This window comes from Boleophthalmus pectinirostris, unplaced genomic scaffold (genome assembly GCF_026225935.1).
Source record: "Boleophthalmus pectinirostris isolate CB_2022bp ecotype Guang Dong unplaced genomic scaffold, ASM2622593v1 HiC_scaffold_2, whole genome shotgun sequence".
NCBI lineage: Eukaryota > Metazoa > Chordata > Actinopteri > Gobiiformes > Gobiidae > Boleophthalmus > Boleophthalmus pectinirostris.
Genome location: NW_026571152.1, coordinates 3,985,476 through 4,001,376, shown reverse-complemented (window position 1 = coordinate 4,001,376; position 15,901 = coordinate 3,985,476). Strand labels below are relative to the sequence as shown.

The following is a 15,901-nucleotide window of genomic DNA, read 5'->3' as shown; positions in this document are numbered from 1 at the left end:
TAAAATTTCAAGGTTGAGTATATCATTTATAACGGGAAAATGCTTTACGAGTGAAAATGGCGTAAACTTTTAAATATATGTCATATTTCTGCTCTTCAGTCTGACACTTACAATTACAGCCAGTTCATTTTAGGGCTTTTCTGTTCAATTTACATTATGCTTACATTTCCATCAACTGTTTCTTAAAGGGATAGTTCGGGATTTTGAATGACATGAATCTGTGTGTCATCCCCGTGAGCAGTGTCGTGCATCAACACTGACTTACCCCCGACAGCGTCCGGTGAGCCCAGATACTGGCTGTTTTTGGTGCTGATGAAAGTTGTCTGGGGACTGTATAATAAAGCGTTTTTCTTCTCAAAACAATCTGTGTTCAAAAGAGTGATACATTTGCATCACAAACCAGGGTGAAAAAATGCATAGCACACTCGATTGGCCGATGTCCAAATACTTTTTTATTAACAAAATAACGTTTCGGCAAAAAAAGCCTTCATCAGATATTTTTCCCGTCTTGGACCACAGCACACAAAATGGTTGCCAGCCCAGGTGCCTTTATACCCTTCAATGAACGGGAGGTCCCAAAGTGAGGTCACCCAGTGAGTTCAGCCCATTCTACAACAAGAAACAACAGTTTAGATATTTACATTAAAAACATTTTATAAACTGTTGTTTCTTGTTGTAGAATGGGCTGAACTCACTGGGTGACCTCACTTTGGGACCTCCCGTTCACTGAAGGGTATAAAGGCACCTGGGCTGGCAACCATTTTGTGTGCTGTGGTCCAAGACAAGAAAAATAAAATAATATTCTCTATTTCACTATCAGTGTTGGGGAGTAACAGATTACATGTACCAGAGTTACATAATCAGAGTACAAATTATGAGTAACTGTATTCAGTTACAGTTACTGTTTCAGTGAGTGGTAATTAGATTACAGTTACTTTGTTGAAATAAATGGATTACAGTCCGGTATTTTCCTGTTTTCACATTTTGGACTAAACCAGGACTAAAACCAGGACTAATCCAGGACTAAACCAGGATTAAACCAGGATTAAACCAGGACAAAAAGCAGGACTAAACTAAGACTAAACCAGGACTAAACCAGGTCTAAACAATATGACACTAACAGTAGACTGAACATAATTTAAAGCAGCAGTGATCTCATATACAAATCATTTCTCTATCAATAATATAATATAATATTATATAATATAATATAATATTAATATGGTTAAGTAAAGACTGGGCTTTTTATTTTCTTTTAACAGACAAAACAAAACATCATATTAAGATTTCCTGGTCTTTGCTTCTCTACAGTAAACAGTTGCTTATTCATGGAGACTTGGGCTCAACAGACAATTTGAAGAGAACAAACAAGAATTTTCAGGATGTGGTCGATACATTCATGTAGTTTTAAAAAGCACGACAATATCAAATAATCCAAAGTATTCAGATTACGTTACTCACTTTAAGTAATTTAATGGATTACGTTACAAACTACATTTTGGGATATATAATCTTTAATCTGTAGGGGAATACATTTTAAAAGCAATATTCCCAACACTGTTCACTATTAATGAAAAGTGCACAGTCCAAGAAACTATGAAACTATGAAATTGTTGTTGGTGAGTTTTGGCCAAACAAAGCCCAGTGTCCTGTTCTCTGATGGCTGCTGGACAGAAGAGTGAGTGTCCTGGTGCTGGTGCTGGTGCTGGTGCTGGTTAAATGTGCCCGTCTCAGCACACTGCAGCTCCTCGGTGACTTCCTAATGGGCCTCAGGTGTGGGACAGGACCTCTCCACTGGGACCTGCATTAGACTGGAATGTGGGCTGCTTTCCCAATTAATCCTGTAATTAAAGCCAAAGATGCTCATTTGTGTGGATATTTTGTCTTGGCGAGACTTTGATTTATCTTTTTGTCACCGAACTATGACACCATTTATCAGCTTCATTCATTCTCACCGCTGATAAAATACAGAAATAATTATTAGTGTTATAAAGCTACAAATACACACCATGAGTTGGACATAGTGATGAGTCAAGTGTTTTTAGATTTGAGTTATTTGGTAATTGGAAAAATCTATTCTTGGGTTTGAGATTTCTGTTATATGGTGCCAGTTTAAGGAGCAGCATCCAAAAGATCTAATATGTTGTCATTTGAATTACTAAGGCAACAGTTAACAGCTGGTGGTGGTGAAGACTGTGGTATAGTAGTAGTAGTAGTAGTAGTAGTAGTAGTAGTAGTAGTAGTAGTAGTAGTAGTAGTAGTAGTAGTAATGTGGTAGTAGGTGGTGTGTTGCAGTGGCGGGGTGTCAGAGAATGCAAAGCCTTCTCTGCTGGCCTAAAATCAACACACACAATCACAAACTGATATTAATTATATTATTAATAATTCCAAATAGTCTGTCCTCTTCCTTTCAGAGCTTTTCTGATGCTTGTGCTGCTTCCACACATGGATTTTCATCTTGAAGCATTTGACTAATCACATTTCAGCCGTCATTTGTTGCCAGGCAGAGTCAGAAGTCAAAGAAGTGTCCCTGAGGCCTTCACAATCCGTTCTGCAGGAACACGAACACAAAAGAAATGTCCATGAAACTGTTGCTTCAACCAATCAGATTTTGAGTTGGTGACGATGTCACCGGATTCAGAGCCGTGACTGGACAGTCAGAGAGCGAACAAGACAAAGCAGCAAACTGCATCTGTAGTGGAACCAGGTCTAAACCAGGACTAATCCAGGTTAAACCAGGTCTAATCTTGGACTTGAGAGAGAGCGAGAGCTGCTCTGAGCCCTGTGCTGAGCAGAGTCGTCTTTTCCTCTGTGGTCAGTTCTGACTGTTCTAAACCGTCCTGGTTTAGTTCTGGTTTAGTCCTGGTTTACTTCTGGTTTAGTTCTGGTTTAGTCCTGGTTTACTTCTGGTTTAGTTCTGGTTTAGTCCTGGTTTAGTTCTGATTTAGTCCTGATTTAGCAGCCTAGCGCTCCTCACTTCTTCTCCTTGCACCGTGCTCCCCCCTCTCCTCATTTCTCCGTGCACAGAATCTCCACGGCTCTTTATTCTGTGTTTCTGTAGAATAAGATGCTTTTATTACCATGAAATAGTTCTTGAGGAGTGGATTGTTTCAGACGGAGCACTACTGAAGGCCCAGGTGTGAAATGTACGCTCCTCCACTGGGTGTTTGTGGTAGTATTAAGTAATAACATTATTAAGTTTACTTTTGGGGTACTTCTCTCACCTCTGATCTAAAACAGACAAATTACTAATCTTGTGTATGTGTAATGATTGTAAAAAAGGCTTTTAAATATAGGAAATGATCATGTCTAAATAACTGAATGACTCAGATCTTTGCTGGTTCATTATCTAAAACTAATTCCAAGGTGCTTTTCCCTATGGGCTATAGATCACTCCTCTTTAATTAATTAGACAAGCACTTTTGTTTAAATGCACTTAAAATGGACCAAAGTATCTCTGCCAATGAAGCTGAGTGACTCCCATTAGAAAACACTGAGGCAAAGAGCTATTGTGGTGAAGTGTATTGTCTAAATACCAAACACTTCTCAGTCATCAATCATTGTACCTGACCCACAACAATGAGCGTCACAGGAGGGGGCAGGGGAGGGGGCACAGGAGGGGCACGGGGGGATTGGGCCGCGGCGTGTGATGGGCGGTTCTATTGTTCTTTCTATATTAAAGAGGCTTTAGGGACCAAACACTGGACTCTGCGGTTAAATGAAGTCACAGAGGTCATTTTCAGATGGTTTGACACGTACAAAGTAACACTGTCAAATTTTACTGTTACAATTATTGTGAGAAGAGGGATCTCGATTTTACAATTAGAGTCACAGGGGCATCTCTGATATTTTGTCCGGCTCCCACCCGCAAGTCCCGCAAGATGGGAACGTTTGATTTCTTAAGCTTTATCAAACACGGAGAAACAGAAAGGAACTGTCTTAAACATTATAGTATAGGGAGGGGGGGGACGGTCCACGCGACGTATGTGAGGGGGACAGGGGACTGAACCAGGACTGAACCAGGACTGAACCAGGACTGAACCAGGACTGAACCAGGATTGAACCAGGATTGAACCAGGATTGAACCAGGATTGAACCAGGAGTGTCGGGACAGGCCTGGATCCGCCGCTGATCAGGACTGAGACCGGGACCAAACCGGAACCAGACCAGGACTGAGACCGGGACCAGGACTTAGGACTGAACCAGGACTGATCCCAGGACTACAACAGGACTACACTAGTAACTAAACCAGGACTAAACCAGGTCTAAACCAGGACTGATCCAGGACTAAACCAGATCACGCTGTCAGTCCCAGTCTGGTCCCGATCTCAGTCCTGGTCTCAGTCCCGCTCTGGTCCTGGTCTGGTCCCGGTCTTAGTCCTGGATCAGTCCGTATGCGGCACAAAAATCCGGCATCACAGTTTAAGTCCGGAAAAGGGAAATGGCCATTATCAGTTTTTTCCATTATTCATTTATACACAAAATCGAAAACTGAAAAAAACTAATCGTTATCTGTTTTTTTCATTTTAGTTTTGGAGACAAATAATGAAGACAATAGTTTTCTTATTTTTGGTTTTATTTTGAAAAACAATTGAACAAATGATACACGGGTTTATGATGTTAGTGTTACGATTATTGAGAAGAAACAACATGGTTTCATCATTATTCACAGTCGTTAACATCAAGATGAAACAACATTGAATCAAATGTGTTTAAGCATCTACAGTAAATCTGTCATATTTCAATGTATACAGGCATTCATAAGATCAAACCGTATATGGGTTCGGTCAAGTGGTAACAGAGGGAAACAGGGGCAGATTTTTGACATTCAAATGTCTCTTATTCAGAAACTAGAGGGACTATTGAAATAAGTAAAGTATCAGAATGTAGGAAAGAGTTACACTCCAACAGGGTCAAGTTAAACCTGTGATATTCTTTCAAGTTGTTGACAAAAAATTTAAAAACTCATGTCGGTAACGGAGGGAATGAAATATGCAGCACTTTTTGGGCAATAAATCCAAACAGTGATAACTCTTGGTTCTCACTTCCATATCCTTAACAAACTGGTTTGAATATTTGCTTCATATAGTTTTCTACCATATGGTACAAGATTAGGTTGAAAAACCTCTTACTTTTTGACTCATGAGATTTTTTATTAAGAAAGGTCATGGTAACGGAGGGAAAAGTAACGAGGGAAAATTGTGCAAACAAGTAGAAGGTGCAGGATTTTACATCATTTGTCGCTTTTTTCTTCCAAATACTTTAATATTACTTCAAAATGAAAGGAAACTATTTCTATAAAATATGTCAGTCCTTCCAAGCAAATTTTTATCATTTTAAATACATTATTTTTTTAAATTATGTCCCTTCATCAACAGTTCAAAGATGGAATAACACAAGATATGATGAAATACATCCATTTATTGACATGATTTTCAGGTCTTTGAAATTTGAGAAATAATTTTTGTTCCATGTTTCATACATGGTCTGTTTAAAACATATGGAACTTTAGAACCAAAAATGGTACAGAAAAAAGGTCAACAGTTTCATAAACTAGAGAACATATGTATCTGTTCAATACATTTTTATATCAGATGCATTCACTTGAATTTTTGGCCTTGTTGTTTACTTCTGCTTGACCGGGCCTGTATTTACAGTGGGACTAAACACATAAACACTGAGCCCTGACTTCAGTAGCTCCCAGATGGTTGTCCACTTGGGAGAAGAGGAGCAGAAGGCCGTGGTTCATATGGCGTTTGTGGATCTCTCTCACACACGCGCAGACACAATGTTATTTACTCTGACTGGCCGTGTCCATGGCGAGGGACTGTCTGTTTTGGATGACATTTCGCAGGGGTCAGAGGTCGCCGGCGTGTAAACAAAGTGCATAAATGTGTGTGTGGAGATAGGAGCAGGTGGGGAGTGTGAGGCTCACTGCAGCACGCACACAAACTGATTGGTTTTGTCCACCGGGGCGCGCTCTTCAGTCAGTGCCAATTAGCCTGCTGACATTCAGAGCCACGCCACTGGCTCAGCTACATATGAGAACATGGCTGAGGCTGCAGGCACCAGGGAGGAGCATTTCACAGTCAAACTATTGAAAATGTGATTATAATTTCTATTTAAAATCCAGATTCAGCAAGGATTCCTTCAGGTGTCCTTGGGTTTCAGAGTAATGGAAAAAATATCCCCGTTGTGATAGTAATTAACAATTCAAAATGCAATGTTCTATTTTTGGGAAAAGTCTTCAATACGGTGCCTATTAACAGGGAGCTAAAACGCATAAATATGTGGTTACCATATCAACCTAAAACATGCCGTGGGTCAGTGGTTAAAGCCAAAAGGCCGGTGTGTGGCTGTCTGTGTCTGCATGTGGTGGGAGTAGCAGCTTTATTTATTTACGTTGTGATTGTTGTGATGAAGAGCATACACCTGTAATGTGCTTTACAGACATGTGGAAGCAAACTTTATAGGAGGGTTTCAGTCACGTGATCACGATGATGCGCAAATTTCAGGTGGAGGGCAGGAAGTGAAGACAAACATGACAAACACGGCTCTGGAGAACACAGATATGGAGAAGAGTTCTTATTGTAAGGATTTAGAGCCAGTAGCAAGGCAGAAGTACGAGCAGTTAGTCGACAAATATATTGGGCGTGACCCTGATCTTATTGAAAATGAGAGAATTTTCAACCGAAGTAAAAGATTTGTTGACAATCGAGGCAGAGGAGATCACAAACTATTTAGCTCTTCTTCTTTCACACCAGACAACAGATGAAGGTGTACAAAAGTTTGGAGGCATATCACTTTTTTTGTCAGTGGATGGGTCCTCAACCTCGGTGCAAAACGCCTAAATGATGATTATTGTTTGGTCTTCGCCGGGGTGAGTGTTTCTCTTATTTTATATGAAAAACTGCAGTGTATCAGCAGTGACCTCTATCTGAACTATTTAATGTCAACAAATGTCGTTAGCTGTTAGTCGTAAATGATTCGTTTATGTTTAGGTAAACCACAAAAAACTATTTAGCTTTGGAACAAACCTTTGACGAAGTGTTCACTGCAGACACGAGCATTAGCGAATTCTGCTCCTCCCGACCACAAACAGGTTTGTAATCCACTTTTTACGGCGTTGTTCTGTCGGCTTTTCCCATTTCTGACCTTTGTGGACGACTATATTCGGTACTCTAAAAAAATCGCTTTTCCTTCTCTCGGTTAGAACGATTGGCACAGCCATAAACTACACAACACATCGGCATTTTCCTCCAGTCAGTTCACTTCCTGATCCTCCATCTGATTTTGCGTGCTGACAAACGTAGCCCTGTGACGTCACGTGAAACCCAGATATTTACAGGCATGTGGAAGCAAACTTTATTTCTATAGCACCTTCCAACGACCAAAGCCGACCAAAGTGCTGCACAACATTAAAACAGGATAAAAAACAATAAACATCATGCAAACAAAGCAACAAAGCACATTACACCATTGAAATAAAGAAAGTGTCACAGGGCCACTAAGTGTTAAAAGCCATTCTAAATAAGTACGAAATACTACATATTTACCACGGGGTAAGATACATCTGTAGCCACAGATGCTCTGGGGAAGACTGATGGAAGCAAGGCTGCCAATCTGCACCTTTGGCTGCAGGGCTTAATGCTCACTTCGGATTTTTTATTTTTTTTGTGTGAAATCCAATGTTTTTGCGAGGTCGTTCTCATTTCCAATTAAATGTGAACGACCTTGAAAGACATCGGATTTCCCCCAAAAAAGTGTCCCGCATGTGCACTGGAGACACGACGACATCAACCACAGTGAGCGTGCTCTGTGTTTACAGAAGTTGTCCAAACATGGACGTGAGCATTGAGCACCTGGAGATTTTAAAGTTCCTCTCGTACCGGAGCCAGAACATGAACAACTTACTTGTTTTAAGGAGGAGATTGTGAAGGAGAAGGACGAGGTTTTTGGCCGTGGTGTTTTGTTGGACAGTCTGTTGAAAGGAACGTGTGGATGTGGAGATGGAGCCAAGAGTGGTGGGATAGTGATGTGCTTCGCTTCAGTGACACGGCGTTCATGAACAATTTTTGTATGACAAGAAGAACGTTTGTGTACATTTGTGCCTTGTTGATAACGTGTAGGTGGATGATTGCGCTTTGGCCGTTCAGACTGAAGTCACATGTCAAAAGATCAGATATGTATGGGTTTTAGAAGCACATATCCAAGTGTCCTGGGTCACATTTGAAAAAATCGGATCTGTGTGGTTCAGACTGTCATTAAAAGATCAGATACAGGAACATAGGGACCAAAAAAATCATATTTGGGTCACTTCAGGCTGCAGTCTGAACGCAGCCCAGCACTCACATTCATGCACACTAAATTGACTTCAGGCAAGTGAAGTGTCTTGCCTAAAGGTACACAACGACAGAACTTGGTCCAAACAGGAATTGATCCTCCGACCTTCAGGTGGGAGGATGAATGTTCTAATCACTGAGCCAATGAAAGAACAATGTGTTTATCTGACTGGCTAATCCACCTGTCAATCATGCCCATGAACTCTGGGAGGAGAGTTCAGGGCCCGGACACTGTGTGTGTGTGTGTGTGTGTGTGTGTGTATGTATGTGTGTGTGTGTAGTGTTGGAAAAGCGTACAGTCTTGACTTGCCAGTCTATTGCAGTCCTCCCCTGCACTGAGCGGGTCAAATGACTGATAAAAAGATACTTTATTTATCCTGTTGGAAATTTCAAGTGAAAAGAACAAATGAGTTGAGTTTTGTATGTCTCCTCTCCTCCTCCACCTGGCCTGCTGTTTGCCCTTCCTACACCAACAGTGTGTGTTTTACCTGTGTCTCAAAGCAAGCGCTCGCATTAATTAGCTTCCATTCATCGAGCGAAGGACACACGCGCTTCAATAGGTCTTCAATGATTGTCTTGGCTTTTCATTTATCTGCCTGGCTTTTCAATGGCAGCTGATGCAGTATTGACTTGGAGAAAGAAAAGAAGAGAGAAAGTGAATATAAAAAAGCAAATACTGGAGTTGTACACAGTTCTGAGTGTTGCTCTATACCCAAGGACACACGACGCGAGTCCAATGAATGCCAATGCACAGCTATTGAAATTCAATATCAAGTAGTGTGCGCAAAAGCATGTGGCACAGAACAGATTGAGAGGTGAACGCACTGTGCTCTTGTACCGCGGGTGAATGCAGAGCGCAGTAATGAATTGGTAATGTCAAGGACTCGTGGGGCTGTTGCTCAGACAGGGACAGGATCTGACCACAGATATCCACACGAACAAGGCTGCAAATTAAACCGCACGCTATTGTGTAGTATTGTATGATTGTGTTTCATTGTTTTCACACTGCAGCGAACAGGGTTTATGTATAGTCATTAGAGTAACTGACACTAGATTTACAAATCACACAATTATCAATATCAAAATACAATAAAGATAATAAAAACAACTATTAGTCAGTTGAAATTTACATCATATTTTCTAGAACATATTTTTTACATCAGGGGTGTCCACACTTTTTTCATCAAGGGCCACATATCTAAACACAGATGAAACAGAGGACTGATCGAGGGCCGCACACTGATGCTCGATACAGTGAAAAATTGAAATATGTGCATGTTTAACATGTTAGAATGAGCCATCAGTTTTTATTCATGCCAAGATCCTTAAAACCACACACTAAATATTAAATATCAGCTTTATCAAGGTAGATTTAAAAAAAAAAAATTGCAGTAAAAAAATATTTTTAAATTGATGCAAGGTAATTTGGGCCAATTCACCTGGAAGTCTGAGGGCCAAGAAAAAATTGTCTGAGGGCTGCATTTGGCTCCCGGGCCATAATTTGGACATGCCTGTTTTACATCAATTGAATGTAAAGAAAATCTGTATCAAGACTTTTCCTTAGTATCAAAATTAAGTTTAAAATGTTTGTGTCATTACAAACATACAGTACTGCAGTCACCCGACGGTCTACATGGGCGCACCTAGGGGCTTGTCCCGACACTCAGTCCTGGTGTAGTTCTGGTTTAGTCCTGGTTTAGACCTGTTTTAGTCCTGGTTCAGTCCCGGCTCAGTCCTGGTCCCTCATGTCTCAGGTCTTTATAGGACAGTCCTGCAGATATCACGAGCCTATGCAGTTTGTTGCCAGTATCTCCAGTTTGACATTTAAGTTGTAGCTATTTTATATTTGTTATTTTTTTATATTTCACGTCAGGAGAAGTGTGTGGACACCGTGCCTCCATGTACCACGCCCACGACACCCCTGATGCTGCCCGATGTGTGACGTGTTTCTTTCAGTGATGTTGTTCAGGGGTGTTTGTGACGAGTGTGAGACTGTTGTGTAATGTTTATGTTATGTATGTTTAACCAGTGGCAGGCCTTTGGAGTGATTCACCACCACCGGCGTACTCTCACTGCTCTCGACTTACTTCTTTCTCCAATTTTATTTTCTTAATGTGCAGGATTCAGACGTGTCATGCACTCATTTTTATCACAAATGAAAAAAATCCATGGCTCATCTTCTCCCATTGGGCACAAGTCGCAAAAGTCGATTTAAAATGTGCAAATTAAAACATAATGACTCACGGGTGTCATAGATTATAACCATAAAGCAGACACAGGCACAACAGGTCATCTTTAATGCCATACTGTGGAACATTCCAGAAAAACAAATGATATCTATGGGCCCGGTCAAGCAGAAGTAAACAGCAAGGCCAAAAATTCAAGTTAATGCATCTGATATAAAAATGTTTTGAACAGATACATATGTACTCTAGTTTATGAAACTGTTGACCTTTTTTCTGTACCATTTTTGGTTCTAAAGTTCCATATGTTTTAAACAGACCATGTATGAAACATGGAACAAAAATAATTTCCCAAATTTCAAAGACCTGCAAATCATGTCAATAAATGGATGTATTTCATCATATCTTGTGTTATTCCATCTTTGAACTGTTGATGAAGGGACAGGATTTTTGAAAAAAAAAAATATGTAAAATGACAAAAATTTGCTTTGAAGGACTGACATATTTTATAGAAATAGTTTCCTTTCATTTTGAAGTAATATTAAAGTATTCGGAAGAAAAAAGCGATAAATTATGCAAAATCCTGCACCTTCTACTTGTTTGAACAATTTTCCCTCCGTTACCATGACCTTTCTTAATAAAAAATCTCATGAGTCAAAAAGTAAGAGGTTTTTCAACCTAATCTTGTACCATATGGTAGAAAACTATATGAAGCAAATATTCAAACCAGTTTGTTAAGGATATGGAAGTGAGAACCAAGAGTTATCACTGTTTGGATTTATTGCCCAAAAAGTGCTGCATATTTCATTCCCTCCGTTACCGACGTTTTTTAATTTTTTGTCAACAACTTGAAAGAATATCACAGGTTTAATTTTACCCTGTTGGAGTGTAACTCTTTCCTACATTTTGATACTTTACTTATTTCAATAGTCCCTCTAGTTTCTGAATAAGAGACATTTGAATGTAAAAAAAATCTGCCCCTGTTTCCCTCTGTTACTGCTTGACCAGACCCATATATGGAAAAAAGCAGGTGTTGACGCCACCAGAAAAGTTTGTTTTATTATTCCATATGTTTACCCGTCAGTGTTCAAAACAGACTGGTACTTTCTGTAAAAGCTTGTGAACTGCTAGTCTAGACGCAACATTTATTTTTACCTGGGCCAGCCTCATAACAACAGTTACCTCGAATCACTTCCTCACTGTCCTCAGACCCTCTCAGCGAGCGCAAAAACAAGCACAAACTAACTGCTGTGACTGCGGCCGACCTTTCACAAACGTCCGCTTGTCACTCACGCCTCTCTTGCGTTTGACCCCTTCTCTGCGTTTGACCCCCTCTCTGCGCTCATACCCGTCCCAGTCTGTTCTGTTTCCTCATTACTTTCAATTGCATCCGGTTGCATCACATTATCAGGATTATTTTGTTTACCCAGGCAGAGTTTGATGCTGTTTTTAAAGAGCCAGGAATAGCCGTTGCTGTGGTAACTGTTAATACGGAACCCAATTTGAGAGACGGAAAATGAGACGTGAACAACAAAACACACACACACATTTGATACGTTACATTCCCAAAGCCTGCGTTATTAAGGAGCCTCCCAAAGAAACAGCGAGACTCACAGCTCAGTACGGTTCAGTGACTCAGCTCTTATTTATATGAGGAAGTGTGCGAGCTGCCAGGAAGTTTCACATATTCTAGTACGAGACAGAAAGTTCCATTCAGGGACGCAACTGAATGATGATATCAGAATTAGAATCAGTTTTATTGCTGTTGTCAGTGAACAGAATTCACAAACGAGGAACTTGCAACTTGTCCTGGTGCAACATCAAACAGTGAATACTAATAAAGATAAACTATGATTAAATAAAAATAAGGGCATGCATGATAATAAAGTAAAAATAAGGCCCAATAGATTTTGAATATGTACAAAATATACAGTGACAAGATATATGTATTTATGTAGATGTTTAGTATCGTATTTTTTCGGATCATAAGGCGCAAAATCAATAATGTTGAAGTCTCTTGTCTATTTTCATAAATAAGGTGCACCAGATATAAGGAAACAAACCGACGACACTTGAGTCTGATCCTTAGTCCAGGCGTCCACCATCCATCAGCAGATCGTGGTGTAATTCGCCCGGCGTTGTCTCTCTGTCTCGGTGAATGTGGATTATGAATGTGAATGTGGGTGGATCATTTGTTTGTTTGTTTTTTATTTCCTGAGTAATAATGTGTTTAATTCAGCTTTGTGCATATTTGTTTACATTTTACAGAAACAAAACTTAAAACCACATGACTCATTTGCATAAATTATAAGCGCTGAAAAAAAAAAAAAACAGCTCACTTCTTGTGCGCTGATGCAGTTCAGCTTCTCCAGAATGCTTCAACAATCCATCAAGCGGAGCGGCTTCGTAGTTTACCAAAGTCATACTAAAAACATTTGGACAGTGTTTGAGCACCGTGTGTCACATAAAATCGTTTGAGGTCAGTAACACAACCAGAATTAATACATAAGATGCACCGGATTATAAGACTGACGATAAAGGATTTTAACTGCACTTTATAGTTCAAAAAATACTCTAGTTTAAAATGTGTCTCAGAGGGGGTGGTTAAAACCATATTCCTTCTGTCAGACTTTTTTTTTTTCAGTTAGCGGCGCCATTTTAAGGACTTTTAACCTGGAGCCACAGATATGCAGAATAAGATATCCATCCATCCATTTTCTTCCGCTTATCCGGGGCTGGGTTGTGGGGGCAGCAGTCTAAGCAGGGACTCCCAGACTTCCTTCACCCCAGACAAGTCCTCCAGCACTTCCGGGGGACCCCAAGTCGTTCCCAGGTCAGCCGAGAGACATAGTCCCTCCAGCGTGTCCTGGGTCTTCCCCGGGGCCTCCTCCTGGTGGAACATGCCCGGAACACCTCCCGAGGGAGGCGCCCAGGAGGCATCCGGAACAGATGCCCGAGCCACCTCAACTGGCTCCTCTCGACGTGGAGGAGCAGCGGCTCTACTCCGAGCTCCTCCTGTGTGACTGAGCTCCTCACCCTATCTCTAAGGGAGCACCCAGCCACCCTGTGAAGGAAACTCATTTCGAGCACTTGTATCCGCGATCTCGTCCTTTCGGTCATTACCATAGGTGAGAGTAGGAAAAGATCATGATAAATTCTCTTTCAACTTATCGTTCAATAAGTGAATGAAGGAACTATACTTTTTGATGGATCTATACTTTTTGATGGATCTATACTTTTTGGGGGTCATTGTTTATCTATGGTCCTTTTTCTTTGTAATAGTGGACTGTACAAAGACAAGATTTGCGGTGTAGAGGATTGAATAAATAACTTCTATGACTGATTACAGATACAAACTACCACATTCTCCTATTTATTTAGATTTAAGCATGTTGTTTTTTAACAGTGTACATTTAGCATAGTTTTTGGGGGTGATCCTGTGTTAGGGTTGGTTGCATAATTGGGTTTCAATATTATTGTTTATCTTCTATATTTTTTACAGCACTATATTGCACTTTATGACAGGTCTAATTAAGACAGTGGGTAATAAAGTAGAATAGCATGTAATTATGTTGGTTACATGTTCCTGTTATATAATGTGCTATAATAATAACATTATAAGTCTTGTCACTCACTTGTCACACAGCTGTGCAAAAGAACACATTTAAAAAATAAATAAATAAAAGAGACCTTATTGCTTTCCGTCACATGTTTGTGTCTGCAGCTGACAGTGTGACAGTAACAGAAACCCTTCAGTGTTCAGGTTCGATGTTGTTATAATCCTTTTAAGTAAGGGACAGTTTTTGTGTCCTTTGCCACTGCCACACATGGTGCCATCTTTATATAACGCGCTGAGTCTTTTAAACCTTTACTTTTCCCAACAATGCTACTGAGTTTGTGAAAACTTATGACATCAAGGTCACACAGAGTCAAGCGCATCGCCATGGAAACTGGAGCTGCTACTACACAAACCGTCTGTGTTATTGTCACCTTACTGTTGTGAGCCTCCTCTGTGCTGTTTAACCAGTAATAGATTGTAGATGTAGTGTTAAACTCTCAGTGTTTTAGCCTGTGTCAGAGCCTGATGAAGACAAACGACTCTTCCTCTGCTGGAGGATTCTGGACTGGGACAGAACTGCAGCTCCAGAGGTCAAAAGAAACAGGCTTCACTACACTTTACTGCACTTTTACAAGCTTCAAGAAGTGTTAGAAAGTGCAGCTTTAACCACAAGTTTGTCAAGGTTGTCCTGTTTTTTTTTTTCAACTTTGAAACTTTGAATTCTAAGCACTGCTTTTAATGTTGTGGCATGGGCAACATTTTCACCTATATTGAATCAAGATCAGGACAATGGACAGTTATTTACAGTATATTACTTTGTTTTGCTTTGGACATTTTCACTTATGCAAATCTGGTCATGAAATTTAAAATGTGAATTCATAATAGTGCATTACTAGTTGTTAAACAACTAGTAACTTTTTTAAAAACTTTTTTAGCAGCCAGTACTCTGTTGTGGTACAGGAGGTTTTCTTCATTTATATAATACATAAATATTTAAATAGTAATTCCTTGTGTAGTGTCTTTCTGCTTTTTTCTTCTGGTTTGGTCCTGTTCTTGTTGAGTTCAGTTTAGTTTGATCTAAAGTTAGTGCAATGGAACATTATTTTGTAACTTTTTATTAAATAAAATATTCTGTGGATAACCTCCGAATATGCTGAGCAGACAGTTTGAATTTGTTTGAACCAAAATGTGCTCAGATCATTCCTTCCTCTTGTGTCCTGACAGTGGTCTGTCTCCTGTGTGACAGTGGTCTGTCTCCTGTGTGACAGTGGTCTCTCTCCTGTGTGACAGTGGTCTGTCTCCTGTGTGACAGTGGTCTGTCTCCTGTGTGACAGTGGTCTGTGTGACAGTGGTCTCTCTCCTGTGTGACAGTGGTCTGTCTCCTGTGTGACAGTGGTCTGTCTCCTGTGTGACAGTGGTCTGTCTCCTGTGTGACAGTGGTCTGTCTCCTGTGTGACAGTGGTCTGTGTGTGCAGACAGTACAGTCTGATGACAGTGTGTGCAGAGGGTAAACACTACTGCAGAGAGAACACCATGTGTGTGAACACACCCGGCTCCTTCATGTGCATCTGCCACACTGGATACATCCGCATCGACGACTACTCCTGCACAGGTGAGACCAGGGCTGCCTTCTCTTTATACGGACACATGTGTAAAGTGTCATATTATGCAGTATCCACTTTTATGAGCTTCTGACACTGTTCTCTTATCATTAACTTCCTCATAGTATTTGTATTTATACTTGTTTGAGTAATCCAGTATTATTCTGCCTTTGAGGTTGAGTGCTCACTTTTCGTCCACTAACTTGCACGTAGTTC

General features: G+C 40.4%; 1 protein-coding gene across 1 annotated transcript in view; it reads left to right on the top strand.

Annotated features, from left to right (window-relative positions):
- nell2a (neural EGFL like 2a) overlaps positions 1 to 15,901 on the top strand; it is a 306,967-nt gene that overhangs the window by 140,778 nt on the left and 150,288 nt on the right. The window contains exon 14 of the mRNA XM_055155733.1: positions 15,580 to 15,696. Within this exon, the coding sequence (XP_055011708.1) occupies positions 15,580 to 15,696 (117 nt within the window). The remainder of the gene's footprint in view (positions 1 to 15,579; positions 15,697 to 15,901) is intronic.